The 18,166-nt window shown below is 39.3% G+C and overlaps 1 protein-coding gene across 1 annotated transcript in view; it reads right to left on the bottom strand.

The window, feature by feature from the left end:
- Window positions 1-15,600, bottom strand: part of ATP2C1 (ATPase secretory pathway Ca2+ transporting 1) — a 129,249-nt gene extending 113,649 nt beyond the window's left edge. Inside the window, exon 1 of the mRNA XM_045856659.1 lies at window positions 15,279-15,600. Within this exon, the coding sequence (XP_045712615.1) occupies window positions 15,279-15,386 (108 nt within the window). The 5' untranslated portion in view covers window positions 15,387-15,600. The remainder of the gene's footprint in view (window positions 1-15,278) is intronic.
- Window positions 15,601-18,166: the final 2,566 nt, after the last annotated feature.

Below are 18,166 nucleotides of genomic sequence, written 5' to 3'. Positions count from 1 at the left end.
CCTTGCTGATGGATTAGCTGCCATAATAGTTGAAACTACTGAATAGATTCCATGTCATGTTTCCTGGCCCCCTGCTGTGTTTGCAGTAATAGCCCAGGCCTCCTCCCTCCATGTAAATGTTTTCTTAATTTCACATCAGAAATATTTTCAATCTCTCTTTACTCTGCTGAACACTGGGGTCTGAAAGTTTTGGAAATGGTTGTTTCCTCAGACCTCCAAAATGGTACATTTTTCATTGGTTTTCTACCCCACCATTTTCTAGAAGTCAAATATTTTTGCAAAGCTTGCATCTTTGCCTGAATTGTCCCATGTCCTTCCAGTCCCCCCCTGTGGAAATCATCTCTCTCTACTGTGCTCCCTATTGTGAGAACAAATGAGAAAAGAAAAAGTACAAAAAATATTGCTATGGAAATAAATTGGAGATTCTGGCACAGAAATTGCTTTACGCAGGTCCTGAAACTTACCCCTGGACAGTCATGTGAACAGACCACACTCCACTGAGCATACTACCAAAAATGGGGGACCTACACCAAAGACGGTTTAGGTGATAGAGGGGAATTGCAATTTGGCAAGATAGTTTGCCAGACAGATGATAGAGAAGAGGAATTAAAAACTAGTAGAATAGAGTTTTCCCAACACAAGCAAGTTGTTAAAATTTTAGGTTAGACACTTCATCACTACAAATATAGATCAGGTGGAAAATTAAATTAGCATTTATAGAATACCTTCAGGCAACTTTATTTTTGCTTTCTTGCTTTTAAAGGGCATTGTTTATATAGCTTAGTTCATAAGACATAAAAAGTAATTAAATGTGCAAAATATATTTGGGGGATTAGAAAATGAGGATTCCTGAAAGAAAGATAGCTTTCGATAGACCAGGAACAAATAAGCTGAAATGCAAATTTGGGGCTTGAACTGACCCAACCATTCCCCAGCTGAATGCAAAACTGTTCTCTAAGAAACTGCTACATCAACTACTAGGAACATTGGTGTTCTAAGTGAACAGTGTCTCACTCTACAATGTTTAACAGGAGACTAGAAATGGCCATGAGGCCCTATGAGAAAAATAAAAAGAACTGTTATATTCCAAATGATAAAAGTACAGCCGGTAATGAATGTTACCAATGATCTTCAAATATTCATTCCTCTCCAGAATCATTAGTTTAAGTTAGTGTTTCTCAAAGTGTGACCCTCATTACCACCAGCATCAGCATCACTTGAGAATTTACTAGAAATGCAGATTCTTAGATCCCGCCCAGACCTACCAAGTCAAATTCTAAGGGCTGCACTCAGCAATCTATGATTTAATAAGACTTTCCCATAATCCCGAATGCTTGAAAGTGCTGCAGCCACCTTATTACCTTCTCCTCCCTTCCTCCTCCTGGACTAGCCAACACCAAGAGTGACAAAGTAGTGATGATGAGAGGAAGCCAAGTCCTTCAACACATAATTGAGCTAACAACTCAACCAATCCTGCAGCCTGTCCTATCACATTACTTGCAGACAAAGGCGTCCTAATTGATAGAGTTTTTAATTTGAAAAAAATACTTTAGATAAATAGATTAAAATGTTGGTTGATACTTGACTGCTCCTATAAAACTTAAAATAATTCAGTGTAATATGGCATTCAAATGATAAAACATTAAGATACTTAAAGTGCTAAAGGTAGTGTTAATTAATGGGAAGTTACAGAATGAGATATGTCAAAAAGACTGAATACAGGGAGTCTTTTTTTAAGTGATTTCCTTATTAGCATATAAAGTAAAAAAAACTGGCTGTTTTCAGACGCTACTTTGACAAGTTTTTCTTATTACCAATTAATAGTATTTTTAAATTCTGCAACTGCAATCTGTTCTCAAAAATTAGTGAGATTTTAGAATTTTTACTTTCTTAGGTAGTTGTGTGCTCTTGAACCAGGCTTTTTCTTGTTTAATTCTTCAACTAATGACTACTTGGTGATAGATTCTACCATGAAATTGCTAAAATAAAATTAAGTTTATACCTTCCTAAAATATGACATAGTCATTTTTTTCAACAAACTTGATGAAAATATTTATTGTTTTGAGGTTGGCACATCAACTTCTATTTTCTACGAGCAGTTAAAAATCTATGACACTGTAAACCTCTACATGTATTCTTACATGGTTTAAATGATTAAATTGCTCATTTTAACCTTAGAAATGTAAAGATGCCAACACTGCACATTTGACTGAAGACTTTAAATTACTTTTAGGGAAATGAGAATCAATTTTCACTGAACAGCCACCAAAACTACACATTTGTTTCAGGCTTTTTAGTTGACAAAACACTTCCATGTACATAATTAAATTTAATCCTCACAACCCTATGAGATGAGCAGAGTAGATCTTGTTAATTGCTTTTTATAGCTGACAAAGCTGAGACTCACACTGGTGAAGCTCCTTGCCCAACAATTTCTCACTCTCCGATGTCAAAATCAGGAGTCAAATATCCATACTGGCTTTAATGCCTTAAATGCTTCCAGAATGACCCATTTAAAAATATGTAAGAAGCTGCCCTGTTTACTGAATTACCTTTTATAGTTTATCATTTTGTTTTATTAAATTCTTGCATCTTTCAACTCTATGGGCACACCCTGTAACCTGGGTAGGCACTAACTCCTAAGCCTGGGACATCTGCCCGATCATCGCTCATCTAATGTCACTCAGGAACGTACTAATAAGGACTTGATTGTAAAACATCTTTGGTCATTGTCTACATCTATTCACTGGTTATTTAACCTTTGGACACCGTCACCAGAGAAATCACGTTCCAAGCAAAAGCTGTTTCAGAATCCTTGGATTTATCTTCTCAGAGTTGAAAATTATTGCTAAACTGGGAGTGTAATCTTATGAGTAAATAACCACAGGCAAGCATTTTTAAGGAGATTATTCAATAGGTAATTGAGATAAGCTCATTAACATGTTTTATTGAAAAATCAACAGAATACGTATTAAACACGTGTTCTAAGGATCTAGAAGCCACTAAACAGTATTAGGAATACTGATTTCATCATTCCAAGTGGTAAATTTATTTTTTGTTGTGAGTCTTTATAATGCCATTTACATATTAACCAGAGTATGGACAAGGAAAAGATTGATTTTCGTTTTTAATGCCAAGAACTTAAAATGCCTTTAGATAGTATGGAGGAATAACAATCTTTACATCTTTTTTATATTCCATAATTTAAATCAATAATTAGAATTTTCAGTTGCCTTATCAGTTTAATCAATAAAAAACTAAAAAAGAAGGAAATAAGACATAAGAAAATATTTTAGATTATATTCTTATAGCAAAGACATTGTTTAACAATTTCTTGCATTGCTAAGCATTATATAATGCTCCCAGGCATGGGGCAGCTGTGGTTGAAAATCATCAGTTATTTCACTCATACATGGGATATAAACCTGAAAGCAACAAATGAACAAATAAGACAAATCAACAAATACAGACACAGACAACAGTATGGTGGTCACCAGAGGGAAAGTGAGGTAAGGGGGATGCAAGAGAGGGAAAAGAGAGTCGAATACATAGTGATGGAAGGAGACTTAACTTTGGGTGGTGAAACCACAATGGAATATACAGATGACGTGGTATAGAATTATACACTTGAAACTTATATAATTTTATTAACCAGTGTCACCCCAATAAATTTAATAATTTTAAAAAAAGAACATTGTGAAGCCGTGAATTTTTATCACTATCCATCCCCTAGCTTTACCAGCAACTCTCCATCTTATGAATAGCATGACTGCTATTCTTGAGAAGGAATGGCAGTCCCTCTCAGCTTTGAACTTGTCAGCTCTGAATTTGAAAATACGCTTCATCAAATGATCTACTGCAGTGGTTCTTACACTGGCTCCTACCACCAGATAACTTTTTTTAAATGAAAATTCTGGGGCCGCACTTCAAATCTCTTAAACCAACAACTCTGGGAATAGGGCCCTGTATTCTGTACAGGCATACCTCAATTTATTGTGCTTTACTTTAGTGTGCTTCGTAGATATTCTGTGTGATTGAAGGCAAGACCTTCCCCCAACAAAAGAGGATTACAACTTGCTTTGTGGCCATGGTCTGAAAACAAACCTACAATTATCTCCAAGGTATACTAGTAGTTTAGCCCTTTGGGCTATTCCAGTGCATGCTAGAGTATGAGCACTGCTTTACAAGAAACATAAAACTTTGATCTAAAAATATTTTGATCTAAAAATATTTCTAATAGTCCTTAATTCTGAAGAATAGAATGAGAGTGTATATAGGGAGGGGCAAAAATGGCTTTACAGTTGTTCATGTGGAAAATAATATAATAATTAATAAATAATACAAGAATAAACTCTGTTTCAAGTACTCACAACTGTAAACTTACTTTTGCCCCACCCTCTATTAGTGCTTGAAATCTCCAGCATTCTTAAATCAAACAGGGCTTTGAACTTCTTTGAGTAAATACCTGTTGGCCTAAAACCAGTTACTTCAAAAGACCAGGGAAAAGAGTATTAAAACCATAAAGAGATCTTATTTCTCCCCTCTTAAGTAACTCTGAGCACCACAGCAGCACAGCCATGGCACAGAAGAGGACAAACATTAGAAGGCAAAGCAGTGGCCATGGGGTTTTACAGTTGTGTTCCCAGCTATGAAGTCAGCCTTTGTTTTCTTATCCCAGGTCAGGACCTTGGAACAATGCTTCTTTGAGCAGGTGTATCAGGCTTTTGCAGCACCAGGTAGATGAAAGAAGGGGGAAAGCTTCATAAATACAAAATGCCATTCTCCTGAAATGGTGTGTTCCTAAGAGAAATAATTTCATCTCTTAAAAACAACCCCCCCCAAAAAAAAAGCTGTGTGACATTTCATAAGCTACAAAAAATGTAAGTGTATTATATAGAAATTATATGTTGGGGACAGAGCAAAAGGGTAGTGTGCCAACACACGTGAGATGGGGTTTAACACTATTCAATCACTTAAAACAATTTGATTATAAACTATGCACTCACTACATAAGACCAAAATGCTTCTATAATATGCTTTATTTGTTTTGAGATGTATTTACAGGCCATAGTCAAGTTTAGTGGCAAATTTTATAATAGGATTAATGGTACAGGACACAATTGTAAGAACTGTTTATATTTTAGGAGAGCTATGCATAAAAACAGGAAGAGGAATAAGAAGAGTGAAGAGATTCCAAGAGGACATACATGAGAAAGCTAGCTATTTGAATACATTAGCAAAATTCAACAAAGAAATCCAACACAAAGGTGATTTTATCCAGAGACAATTTACAGTAACTATGTTATAATTGCAAATAACAGATGAGTTTGCAAAAGCTTGATTACATCTTAATGAATTCATAAAGACATTCTTTAGTGCTGCTATAATTTTTCTACTGTGCAGCCTTTAACAGCAATAATAGGCTCGTTCTCTGTGTGCTAACTGGCTTGCTTGGAAGGACAGTAAATGATGTATTTAATATTAATTAGACTCATTCAGGAGTTTTGAGATCTGTTGCATTAGCAAGTAATCCCATTGCAAATAATAAGTCTTTTGCAAATATGAAAGGGGGTTGGACACCTTTCAGTTTTAGCAGTGCCAGAACCTCTTCATCTCCATAGTATTATTTCCTAGAGAATGAAATACACAGAAAGAACACCCTCTACTTCCTTCAATGAGGTCCTATTCTGAGTTCAAGTTGCTCAGAATAGGACCTCATATACCATTACTTTTGAAGCCACTCAATGGCATGGACTCTTGCATATTGCAGTGTAACACCATTGTATTGTTGTTGTTATTCCTTTTCTCTGGAGCTGGATTTTCTGGGAAACCAATGAAGTTTAAGTTTCAGGGCCCCTCGTTTGCAGAGACCCTTGTTTGCAGAGACCCTGTTAAGGTCCTGAAAGAGACTCCACCAATGCTCTCACAGTCTTCACTTTGGTAAAATTTGCAAAAGATATTTGAACTACAATTGATTTTAGAGTACTCATTTGGCTGACTTTTCCTCCTTTTACATTTCTCCTATCAGGTAACATCAGAGCAGCCACAGGCAAATTTGGGATCTGGCTTAAGAAAGTGGAAATGTGGACACATTTAGAATTTTGTTTAGATTTAGTGGCGTGTATAAATGTAGCTCCTAGTCGTGTGTGTGTGTGTGTGGTTAAGTTACTGTTAGCTGTCCTAGTAGGGAAAGGACATTCAGCAATACTCCCACTATGTAGCGTACTGCATCACAGGGCCTGAAATCTTTAAATAAGTGTGTCCACTGGTGCCTAGCATCTGAAGTATGTGGGTGGTAAAGGAAAAAGAGAGTCCGAAGCTAGTCTATGAAACTTCTTGACTCTAAAAAACATATACACATATAAATTAACTTATGCTGGAGGAGTGTCTGAATTATCTTTCAATTACCTCTTTAGAGGATATTAAAACATCACTGTCATGTGATAGTGATTAAAGACTGTGTTGCACAAAAATGTCAGAACAAAACATCTTAGGGTACATCAGTTAACTAGTGAAAACACTTATTTTTCTAGATTTTGTGATGTTTGTTGTATTTGTCACACCAGTTTGTAATTTGTTGTGATTTCTTATATCATTCTAAATGAATATTCACTTTGTATCTAATTTGCTATTTACAACTTTATCTTCTTTTTCTTACGAGAATTTTCCCCAAATCGAATAACTGCAAAAGCTCTCAAAAAAGTGGATCTCCACCTAAAAGGATTTAAGGTGCCTTTGTTGCACAGTAGCTATAGTGATTTCATTTTTAACCCCTTTATTTTCAATAAATGAAAGAAAATCTAATATTGAGGAAAGAAGGAAGAAAAGAAGCAAGGGAAAGAAGGGAAGAAAAGTATTCTGTTTACTGGAGGTGTCTCAGCATGAGGCAGTGAATCAGGCCTTGGAGTCAGACAGGCAAACCTGGAGTTAAATTCTACTGCCATCACTTCTGAGCTATATACCAAGTTCTCTGACCTCTTTAAACTCGGTTCTTTCAACCACAAAGTGGGCAATAATACCACCAATTTTGTAAGGCTATTAGGAAGATTAAATGACAACGTATGTAAAGGACCTTGCCAAGTGCCTAGCACAGATAAGGCATTTAATCAAAATGTAAAGTCCCTTATTCTTGAATGCATAATCCAAATTGTATTTCTGGAAATAGCCTTACTAATACGCTGCCTTTAGGATGAAGAGGGAAGCAGTAATTCCAGCATTTTCCTGTTCTCTTCACAGTAAATTATGAGCAGCACAGCAGATGTGGAAAGTTCATTTCTTTTTCCATTAAGGCATGGAATTAGCTGTACCAGATGAGAAAATATGTCATCTTCCATTCTGAACAAAAGTTGGCAAATAAAATATTGCCAACAGACTGTCTAAGAAGTGGAATCAGATAGGAATTGGGAATCTGCATAAAAAGCCACACTGCAGTTCAACAAAAAGGGGGTTCTATATTTGAGTTAATAGGCTGATTTGAGAGCAAAGGTTTAGGTGTTCATCCATTTACTGACTCTAAGGTTTCGAAGGCATCTGAGTACAGTAGATTAGGGAAGTTTAGAAGCAGATAACAGGATTAGAAATAGCTCAGAAATCAACTCAGGGTTCAGGTGTCTCCCAGGCATATCGAATACTTACTTCACAGCTGTGATAATGTGGACAAGAAGACTGGAACACCTTCTGAATGGACCATGGTAAGCAGCAAATTGTCCGCATTAAATGCAGGGAAAAAAGAGTCAAAGGCAAAAGAGGGTGGATGGATTTTTTTTTAAATGTAGTTAAAATGCCACAAAATAACCTGAAATTTCTCAGTGTCCCTATTCATCAATGACTGCATAGGTATACACAGTTGTTTGTCCTTATGTGTACCAGCAGTTCAGCGTACGATCAGGCTCAGGAAAGTTGGTTACTGGTGCATAAGCTTCTCACCTGAGGTGTTCTCTGGATGTAGCTTTATTTCCAGAATCTACAAAGACATTTGAATCTGTCTTCTTTGACCTTAGATTCCAGAGCAACATGCTCAGGTTGTGGAGTATTTACCACTAGCCAAATAAAACAAGTTAATTCTAACTGATTTACCTGAGCCCTCTCTTTGTTCCTAAGGTGTCTTAATTGCCCATCTTTGAATTGTCTGCTGCACTAGAATCTTGGGGTTGGAAGGAGCCAGATAATTCATTCAATCTTCTCTTTCATGATGCAGAAATCATTGCTTCAACAACCCCCAAGAGGGGGTCACATGCCCTGCCCTCTGCAAAAGGTGGCCCACTCCTTTTCCTCTCATTTGTAGAGAGTCCATCCTTATTGTTGTATCACTACCTCTCCCTGTGTTCTGCCTATTAGTTATAGTTACTTCCTCTGGAACTTTCCAAATGCACTTCCACGTTTCTCCATTAGCCCTATGGGTTTTATGAAACAGCTACACACAACACTTACACAGAAACAATCATGTCTTAAGTCTCTTCCTCGCTGAGCCTAACATCCGGGATCCTTTCAAGCCCTCCTGTCTCTGGGTTGCATTCATTAGCTCCCTAGTCACTCCAATATACACACTCCCTTCTCCCACTTCTCCTGGTTTCCCTGATGATTCTGGCCAAGACCTTTGTTTTGACTGTCCCCTCATATCCTCCTTTAGTTAATATCTACTCCTCCTTCAATCTTCATTCAATATTAAGTCCCTTAGGGCAGCCTTTTCTGACTTTCCCACCTTGGTCCTGTCTCCCATCAAACACTTTGAAGGCACCTTGTAACTCTCCTGTGCTGTACCTATCCGAGTAGCATTTATATGTAGGGCTATTAGAGTCCCAGTTTGTCCAACATGACTCCCCAAGCACTGTTGGATGGAAAGCACAGACTTTGTACAAGTTTGTGGAACAGGTTCTCATGGGGTTCAATGGGGGAAGAGTAGCCCCCTATGAGCCAATTTCACATGACTTTTTTTAGAGACTTTATAAAATGGATAACTTTGGTATATTCTCAAGATATAACCACTCACTTACTTCAAGGAGCTAAATACACTTAGCATTTCTTAAACCAAGCTAGAATGAAATTTCAATCATTTTACCAAGAAAGGAAAGCCTGATTCAGCAACCCAAACCCTTATGTAATGTTCTAAAATCAACATAGGGATATTTTTTGGAGGGGGGTGAGTGTAGGGGGAGTTCTTAATTTTTATATTTTTATTCACAGAAGGTGTATAAGCACCAAAATGAAGAACTAAGTTTCTAAGCTTCAAGTTAAATTCAAAGATTTATTTAACAACCCAACTTTGAGGTTAGCATTCCATTCAAAAATAAAGAGAAAAACAAAAATCCAGGGATTCTGCCCTGGCAGGTATGGCTCAGTTGGTTGGGCATCATACCACAAACCAAAAAGTCACGGGTTCAATTCCTGGTCAGGGTACATGCCTAGGTTGTGATTCTGTCACCACTCGGAGAGTGTACAAAAGGCACCCAATCAACATTTCTCTCTCACATTGATGTTTCTCTTCCTCTCTTCCTCCCTCCCTTCCCCTCTCTCTAAAATCAATAAACATGTCCTCAGATGAGGAATAAAGAAAAATCCAGTGATTCTGTTTGAACTAGGAAGCTTTTCCTAAACCATTGAAGAGAAATTTTAGAACAACCTCCAAAACAAAATTTAATTCTAATTCTTAATTAACATATAGCTACTGTATGGGCTCCCTGGCCCTCCAAAACCACTCTCCTCATTTTAAGCAGATTAACCAGACAAAGCCTTGAGCCAGAAATACCCACTAAGAGCACAGTGTGTGTGGTTTTCGCCTCGTACTATAAACACTCGAGTACAGCTCTTTGTGTTCATTGAGACTGTAAGCATCTCAGAGCAGCTACACTATATCTAACATATTTTGACATTCTCACTACCTGTAAAAATGCTCCACACACAATATCTAGGGGAAAAAAGTCCTTAATAATTGAAGATATTAAAGAATCCCAGAAAACCAGATGACAAGTAAAAGACTCTTTTCTCTGCATTCAATTTGTCCAAGACAATGTTTGTGTCCATTTTTATATAAGGACATCAGTGGTAGCATGATTGCATATTTGGACAATAAGAATATAGAAGGATAGTAAAAATATTATGTAGATAAATTTTGTTGGAAGATATTGTAGCAGTTCAAGGGTCTAACTCCAAAAATATGCATAAAATTGTTGTAAATGCTTCCTGGCACCAAAAATCACTCTCCTCATTTTCAGCAGATTCACTGTTAAACAGGCAAGACATGCCAGGTCAGCTCTTAGCTGTCTTTCTATTCAGGACAGCAAGGCATCATCAGCACAGTTCATCCCAAATTCCTGTCTATTAAATTAGCCCTCCAGTGTCTTCTCATCCCTCTTCAGAAGAGATTCAAATTGATGAGGCTACTGCAGAGCAGTAGAAGTTGAAGGACAAGAGCTCCAAATGGCAGGCTCTTTTCCATCTCTGTCTTTCATCTGGGGGGTTTGTTCATTATTGACAAGTCGACCTTCAGGCATCACCTACCCTACCCTCTGGACTCAGCCTGCAGAGTCCTTTTCTCCTTGCCTGGTAGTTGTACTGCCCTTTCCTACATCTCTGCTAAGACTCACAACATGCATGGGAAAGAACACTGAACTTGAAGTCCAGCAGGCCAAATTCTAAACACAGTGCAGATACAAATGAGGTGTATGACCTGGGGCAAATCCCGTAACTCCTAACAGTAGCTCCACATCCATAAAATAAATGACTCCATAAAGTTTCCCCTAGATCTCACCAACCTCTGCTTATTAAAGATGATAAACCAATTTTCACCATTTCTTGCCCTCACCTATATAACAGCATCTCAGCCCCTGAACTCTCCAACCTCCATATTCACTCATTCAGTCACACGAATTTGTCACCTACTTTGTGCCTTATTTATGTTTGGCACTGGGGCTAAATTGGAAAAGGAAAATAATCATGTTCCCTGAATTGGGGTAAAATAAGATTTTCCTTTAAAGAAGAAAATTCTGGCTGCTATGAGGAACTTGGACTGCAGTATAAAAAGAGTGAACACAAATATGAATGCTTTTAAAATGACCCAAGCAAGAAAGGATGGTATAGTAGTGTTGACAGGTGAAGATGGAAGATTCAGTAGCTATTTTAAAAGTAGAATTGACTAGGCTTGCTAAGAGACTGCAAAATGGAGGTGAGAGAGAGAAGGGTGGTGCCAAGGAGGCTGACTCCACAGGGTAGGTTAGGGGATGCCTGAAAATCAACTTGTCAACAAATCAACAAATAAACTCCCAAGTTTCCTGTTTGAGCTTCTGTGTCATTCTGTGGACCTGAAGAGAAGAGGTTGGGAGGACAGAGTTCTCTTTGAAAATGTTCAGTCTACCACATCCACAAGACATTCAGATGGAGGTGTCAAATAGGCAATGTGTATAATAGGCACAGTACACAAGGCTAATGTGTACTGTGGGTAAATATTTGGGAGTTGTCAGCAAATAGGTGGTGTTTGACCTTGGGAGACGAAGAGGACTGTCCCATAAGAGCTCACATACTGTCTTCTCTTACCCTTTGGCACTGGCAGTCACGAGGAATGTCTACATCAGTGATGCTGACTCCTAAGAGTAGCATTCCTCGGGGATCTGTAGTGTAATCAATTCTCTATGGGCCACAATGGGCTATCACCAGGCTACAGTCTGCCGAGGAGTGGAGCAAATTCTCCCATCCACACTCAGTGTCCTACTTGGTCACCTGAGCCACAAAGAAGGCTGTTGGGATGCCAGTATGCAAGAGAATATTGCCCGCAAGTCCCGTTTATTCCCCACAAGCTCAGACATCAACATCTGATCAAAAGAAAACAGCTACAATCATAAACCCTTATGAAAGTGTTCAGATCACCTGCCCAGACTCATCTGAGAACCCATTTAGGTTTGGTTCCCCCAACCATCACCACCAGCACCAAAACCCCATTTGAATAATACTGTTCAAACATGTTCATCATCAAATCTTCCCAGCCTTCAGCATCTTCATCTAATTAATGACCTTAATCTTCTGTCTAATTAGGGACTTGTCTTTGTGAAAATCCTGCTATAATGGAGTGTAGGGATACAAAGGAGAAATGTGTTCTCATTCTGACAAATAGCCTGCCCACCCATTGATTGACACCTTACAATAGGAACAATAGCAAAAACTACCAAACCCACCAACTGCCAGGTCTAACCTTCATGTCTGTATGACATCAACTGCAAAAAGGAAGAACATTAAGGAGAAACTTTAAACAAAACAGCATCTGTGGACAAGGTTAGTATAACAATGACCTTGACTGAGAAGTGTGGAAACCCTTCAGGTCCAGTCAAGAAATGGATAGAAGCCAAAAAATGAGGTGCTCCATAAGCAAACTGTCTGTGCTATAGGCAGTCTCTCCTGTATCAGCCTGTGCCCCAAGGTGGGCCTGAGAGGACAAAGAACAAGATGTATCACCCAGCATCATGTCCGTATGGTTTGCATTTTTGTGAATATGTAAACAAATGGCTTCCTGGGTGCCATAAGCAAGGGGCCTTAAGAGAAGCAGCCAATATCTTAGAAAGGAGGGGCTATGCTTCACTCTTCTCAGCAGAACTGGAGAAAGCTTTTTCATGGGCCCATTGAACATGAGACTTGAAGGATATGTAGATCTCCAGGTGGGCAAGGTGTAAGTACAGGAAGGAAATCTAGGCTAGAGGGAGGAGTATATCTAAATGCATATGGGTGGAGGAGCAGGCAGTGTGTCTGGGATCATATTCTCCAAGTGTGTGGGACACACCGTGGTGGGAGCCAATGGTGCTGGATGAATTGGGGAAAGATTTTAAGTGGCATGCAGACACTACACTAAATAACAGTGGGCTTCTTGGAACTGAGAGTCGTCTACCTTTTAATTCCCTTCCATTAGTGCCCAGGAGAATTTCTCAGTTGGCTTCTAGGATACCAATCTCTTAAAAGCTAATCTTCCTTCTTAACAAAATGGAGCAGGTTTCAGACCTAAAGTTTTCACTTCAGTTAACAGTATTCACAGAGAATTTAACATTAGTTTGCTTTTATTATATGTATGCTTCTTTTCTATGTATGGCAAATGACAGTGGTCTTCCATTTAGAGTGGTGACGTGAACATTTCTTTCTAAACAAATTTAAGTTTTAAAAGTGAGTGATTTAAATGCAAATATAGAAAAATATTAAGGAATACATAAATGCACGTAGGTAGTAAACCCTTATGGTAAGAATTATGACAGCAGTATGTGACCACTGAAGTGCTGGGAATACTCTCTACAAAAGGAAAGTTAGCAGTTTGCTGTGTTGCTGTCACTGGATTATTCAGAGATAAAGCATGGAGAAATCAAGTTGAAAGCCGGGCCAACAGGAGTTCAGAACTTCTTTCAGTGCTTTCTAGATGAGTGGCCTTGAGCAAGAACTCTAAGTCTCACTTCCCTCATCTCTATAATGAGGATCCATCTTACAGGACGGTAAGAACTAGAGACAACCAATATACAGGTTCTGAAATTATAGACATTATTAACCTCCTTTATAACTTTCCAACCAGCTTTCCAAGGTTAGCCATGATTGACTCTGACCTAATTTCTCTAATTTTGTGAGACATTATGTCTGCAGAGCTGTAATTGGTTTCAGAAAAGAACAAGTCATTTTTCTTTATTTCCCCATTAACTTATGAAGTTAAGAAATCAGCACAATGCTCACAGCTATTTCTAGGTCATCTCAAATGGTGGTAAACCCACTCAGTCCAAGTTAAATTCAATGTTCTGAATGCATTTTGAAACATTTTGAAAATAAACTTTAAAAAGTAAATTGTATAAGCAGTGTAGCCACACTCCACAAACTTACAATACTAAGAAAGGGGGATGGGGGACTCACTTAATCCACAGTCCACAGTTGAAGCCCCATCCTTTCAGCTACCTCCCCCCATTACTCACTCCCCTCCTCTCTCCATAATGAGTCCTGCAGAAGTCTGTGGGTGTGGACATTGTGAGAGTGGCAGACAACTCACGGCACCACTACCAGGCTCTCTGGCTTTCCACTTCAAACACAAGCACATGCTGAGACTTGGAAACCAAGACATTTCCATGTAATCATGACACCTTGACTAAGAAAGACAGAAAACGGCTACTAAGCATTGCCCCCTTACTGAGTATGGTCTGAATTTCTAGCTCATGTAACATTATTAAAGCACAGAAGAAAAGCAGTTTCCTCTCGAACAGTACTAATGGTTTTGATTTTCCAAATTATGCATCTACGTTTTTGGGAAACCTGTCATTAGAGGATTTTCTATCTGCTGACTTTTGCTTTCACTTCTGGAAGTGTTTCCATAAGTAGGTCATCTCATTCAAATACAGGACACTGCTTAAATCTCCCACGCAGTTTGGCAGTTCTAGTGACAAGCATGATGCCCAAGCAATTTGTAACTCTTGTCTTCGGTGTGGCTACACATTTGTCCTTTGCCATTGCCATGCTTCTTTCTGAATGAAACCACCAGGTTTAATGAATCAGATACAGCGATTCTTCTGATAATTCAGTATAATTCAGAAAAGCAATAATTAGAAATGCCTTTTTCATAATGGTAAGTGATAAACTGATACAAATATCAAAACAATGTAATAAATGCATGATTTTAAACAAGAAATGAAATAAAAAATAAAGAAGTGATCATTTTAACAGTTTTTAAAAATACTTATACTCCCACATGCTAGAGCCTACTAGTAGAAATTCTAACTTTTGATTGGTTAAAAAGACAGAAATCTGCAGGCAGCACTCCATCCCCTACCCTACACACACACACACACACACACACACACACACACACAAGACTAATTACTTCTGAATGACCTTTGCAGCTCATTAGTGATCTGCTTAAAGCTATCATACTTACAGTCTACAAAATGATTTTGTTCTTCAAGTCCCAGGGATAGTAGCATAGCCATAAATACACACAAGACAATGTATTTCTAGGGCCTGATAACTTCTCCTTGTAGAGATAATTATAGTTTTCAAATTTGCCATTGAGGCCCTAGAAAATTATCAAGGAATCCACAATTTAGCTCTGATACAGTAGTTTAGTCTAGCTAGCTATTCAATGATCCAAATGTTCCAAGTTCAAATAAATCCTCACAGCCTGCTTGCTCCCAATTGCCAAGTCTGAACAACCCCAAGCAGAAGCCGACCTGTGCCTATAAACAGGTAAACTAGCAGAAACTAAACCACCAAGTGATGTAAAAGCAACACCCAAGAGCAAACATCCGTTAACTTTAAAGATAATAGAAACAAAAGGATACCTGTTCTTCTGTTTTTTGGTTTCTCAGCATCGACACATATTTTCTAATTGCATGGAGAGGATATTTTTTGAAATAAGATAATCTAGACTGAGACAACAGATTATCCATGGTGAGGAAGGCAAAAAGGTCCTTGTCTGCCCCTCCCTATCAGCAACCATATGAAATCCAGACGCTTCACAATTCCTCAGATGCCTAAAGATTTGCTTGCAGCACAGCCACTTTTCCTGCAAACAAAACAGATGTTGTTGCTGCTTCTTTTTGGTAGAGCTCGTGGGGAAACCAGACAGCCAAGTGTGAACTCCGTCTAAAAGCTTCCAGAAATGCAATGCCCAAAGGGCGGAGGAGCCAGAAGGAATGCAGGGGCTGGTCCACAGAATGCAAATTGCTTAGTGGTAGTGATGCAACTGTCCTATTTCTAGCAACAGCGTTTGGTTGCAAGCTATGTTAATATTAGCTAGCTGGTGACTTTCCACACCCACGGACTCACAGGAGGTTTAATCTTAATTCTCCTGACAGCTTTTCCAGCTCTTAAAGAGAACGTGACATGTGGTTTCTCCTGTTTCCTTCTAGATTTCCTATCATCGTGAGCACACAGACAACCCTCGGCTGCATCTCAGCTCTAAAGTGTTGATTCATTCAGTCTTGAGAAGCCTTTTTTCTTTTTTACGGGACTTCTAAAAAAATTAACAATTATCTCACCATTCATTGTTATCAAGGAGTTCAGTGTCAGCACTTAAAATGTGTGGTTTACAGTGTCATGCATTATGCAACATACCCAGTAACATAATACTTCATGTTAATTGAACAATACTGCAAGCAGATTCTGTTCTGAGTTAAAAGCCTTCTCTCCTTGAATCCTTATCTCAAATCCACAGGCTGATTCCAGGAACATTAAGTTTCCCCCGGCTTTAGTCTGAGTGTAGGGAGGAAAAAAAAATGTTATACATTTACTTTCTGACAATTTTAAAAGGATTCATGCTTTAAAAAAAAAAAGAACATGATAAGAGGTCTGTGGTCTTAGAGGACATGAAATCATAAAATTTGAAAGTTTAATAGTTTTTTCAATGCTCTATAGATGTCACAGGGTTTCTGAACAAAAAGTCCTCATGTAGGTTTTGCTGTTTTATGATCCTTTTTAACTCTGCAGCAGCTGGTTCGTTTGGTGGAAACACTGGGCCACTTCCTAGAGGGGCTGTCCCATAGAGTCGTGGCCGGACATCAGCTGAAAATCATGAGACTCAGAGACGTGCTTTTATGTGGAAAGAGAGAGCTGGTCCTTCCCCCTTCCAAGAGCACACTGCAGGCTGGAGTTAAGGGGGTAGGCAGAGCTGGGAACGCATTTTGCAGCCTGAGCCATGCCCCTGGGTGACCTCCCTGACACTCCTGGCTGGGCCAGCTCCCTTCAGGGAACACACACTTGATGGCCCTAATGTGGGCTATGTGGCCAGCAGCCCAGGCCATCTGTCAGGCTGGCATCGAGCCCACTTGCAAGGTGATCTCACCAGGATGAGGCTGGCAATTCCAAGAAGTCATTTACATACTGCTGCAGGGACAGGCTCCTCAGAGGAGGAGGCCCTGCCCTCCTGTCCCCTCTCCAGATGCACCAATTCTTGCTTACGGAGCCTCTTGCAGTCCTCAGTATGCTAGAGACAGCACACTCTAATGAGGGCCAGAGAGAAGCACTGGCTTGGGAGTGACCAGAATGCTAAGGCCACAGTATTATGAGCTCCCTGCCAGCTCACAGCCCAGAAAAACAAGGAGCTTGCAAATCCGGACATTGGCCAACTGGAGGCCCTGGAAAGCGGGATGCCTCTCAGGATACCTGGAGCAGGCAAAGGTGTCATTATACACACCCTCGAGGAATCTGCCAGCTGCCCTCTTGCTCCTCTTGATTAAAAATACCTAAACCTTCCGAGATGCCTCCCACTGGAGCCAGGGGCCAGCAGCCTGCCAAACACCCCCAGCACGGCTGGCGATCAAAGCCTTTCCCCAAAGGACAAGCACAAAGCAGACTTCATTTCAAATGGCTGTCTCATCATCACAATCCCCTGGGCTGAGGAGTGTGATGAAAAGACATGGGAGGGAGACAAAACAAAAACCAAAACCCCAAATCTCTGTCCTGACTGGATGGAACACAGGAAGAAAAGTTGGTGAAACAAATGCAACAAAAGTTCCCTTAGGTGTTTAATTGATAAGAAATATAGTCACATCTAGTATTTATTGGGCTCTGGGCCAGGCATTGTGCTAAATGCTTTACAGGTATTATCTCATGTAATCCCCCGACACCCTATGAAAAAACTCAGACTCAGAGAGGGTAAACCACCTGCCACAGTCACACAGTTACCAAGCACAGGAGAGGGGATTTCAACCAGATACAGGCTGACCTGGATCTCAGTTCCCAGTCAGTCTCTTAGCCTACAGCCAGAAATGGATTCCTGAGCAACTCTCAACAGGTTAGCCTGAGGAGGGAAAGGCATGCAGTTGGCTTGTTAAAGAGAAATACAAACATAGGCTGCTAGGAATTTACAGACGAAGATAATTGAACAGAATCCAGGTGCATCTTCGTAAAAAATCATACAACTTCCTGCAAGAGGAACCCTACAAGAGGAACTTCCTACAAGAGGAACCCTATCCTGGGTTCTTTCTAAATAAGGCTAATATTCACTACTTACTTCCTAAAGTTTCCTTTATGAAAGTATTCCAGTGAAAAGAGGTTGTATTTGTAGATACAGGTTTTCTGTTTCCCAAACTTTAAAAATTACTATCATCCCATTTCTGTTTGATATAGGTTACAGTGGTTCATTTCTCTCAATAGCTAATACAAACACGATGCAAGTTTTTACCCACCCTGTTTCTCAGGTGTGAGCACAGGACCTTTGTGTCCACAG

This window comes from Phyllostomus hastatus, unplaced genomic scaffold (genome assembly GCF_019186645.2).
Source record: "Phyllostomus hastatus isolate PE091 unplaced genomic scaffold, TTU_PhHast_1.1 phas_scaffold_129, whole genome shotgun sequence".
NCBI lineage: Eukaryota > Metazoa > Chordata > Mammalia > Chiroptera > Phyllostomidae > Phyllostomus > Phyllostomus hastatus.
This window is presented reverse-complemented; position numbering and strand designations above follow the sequence as displayed.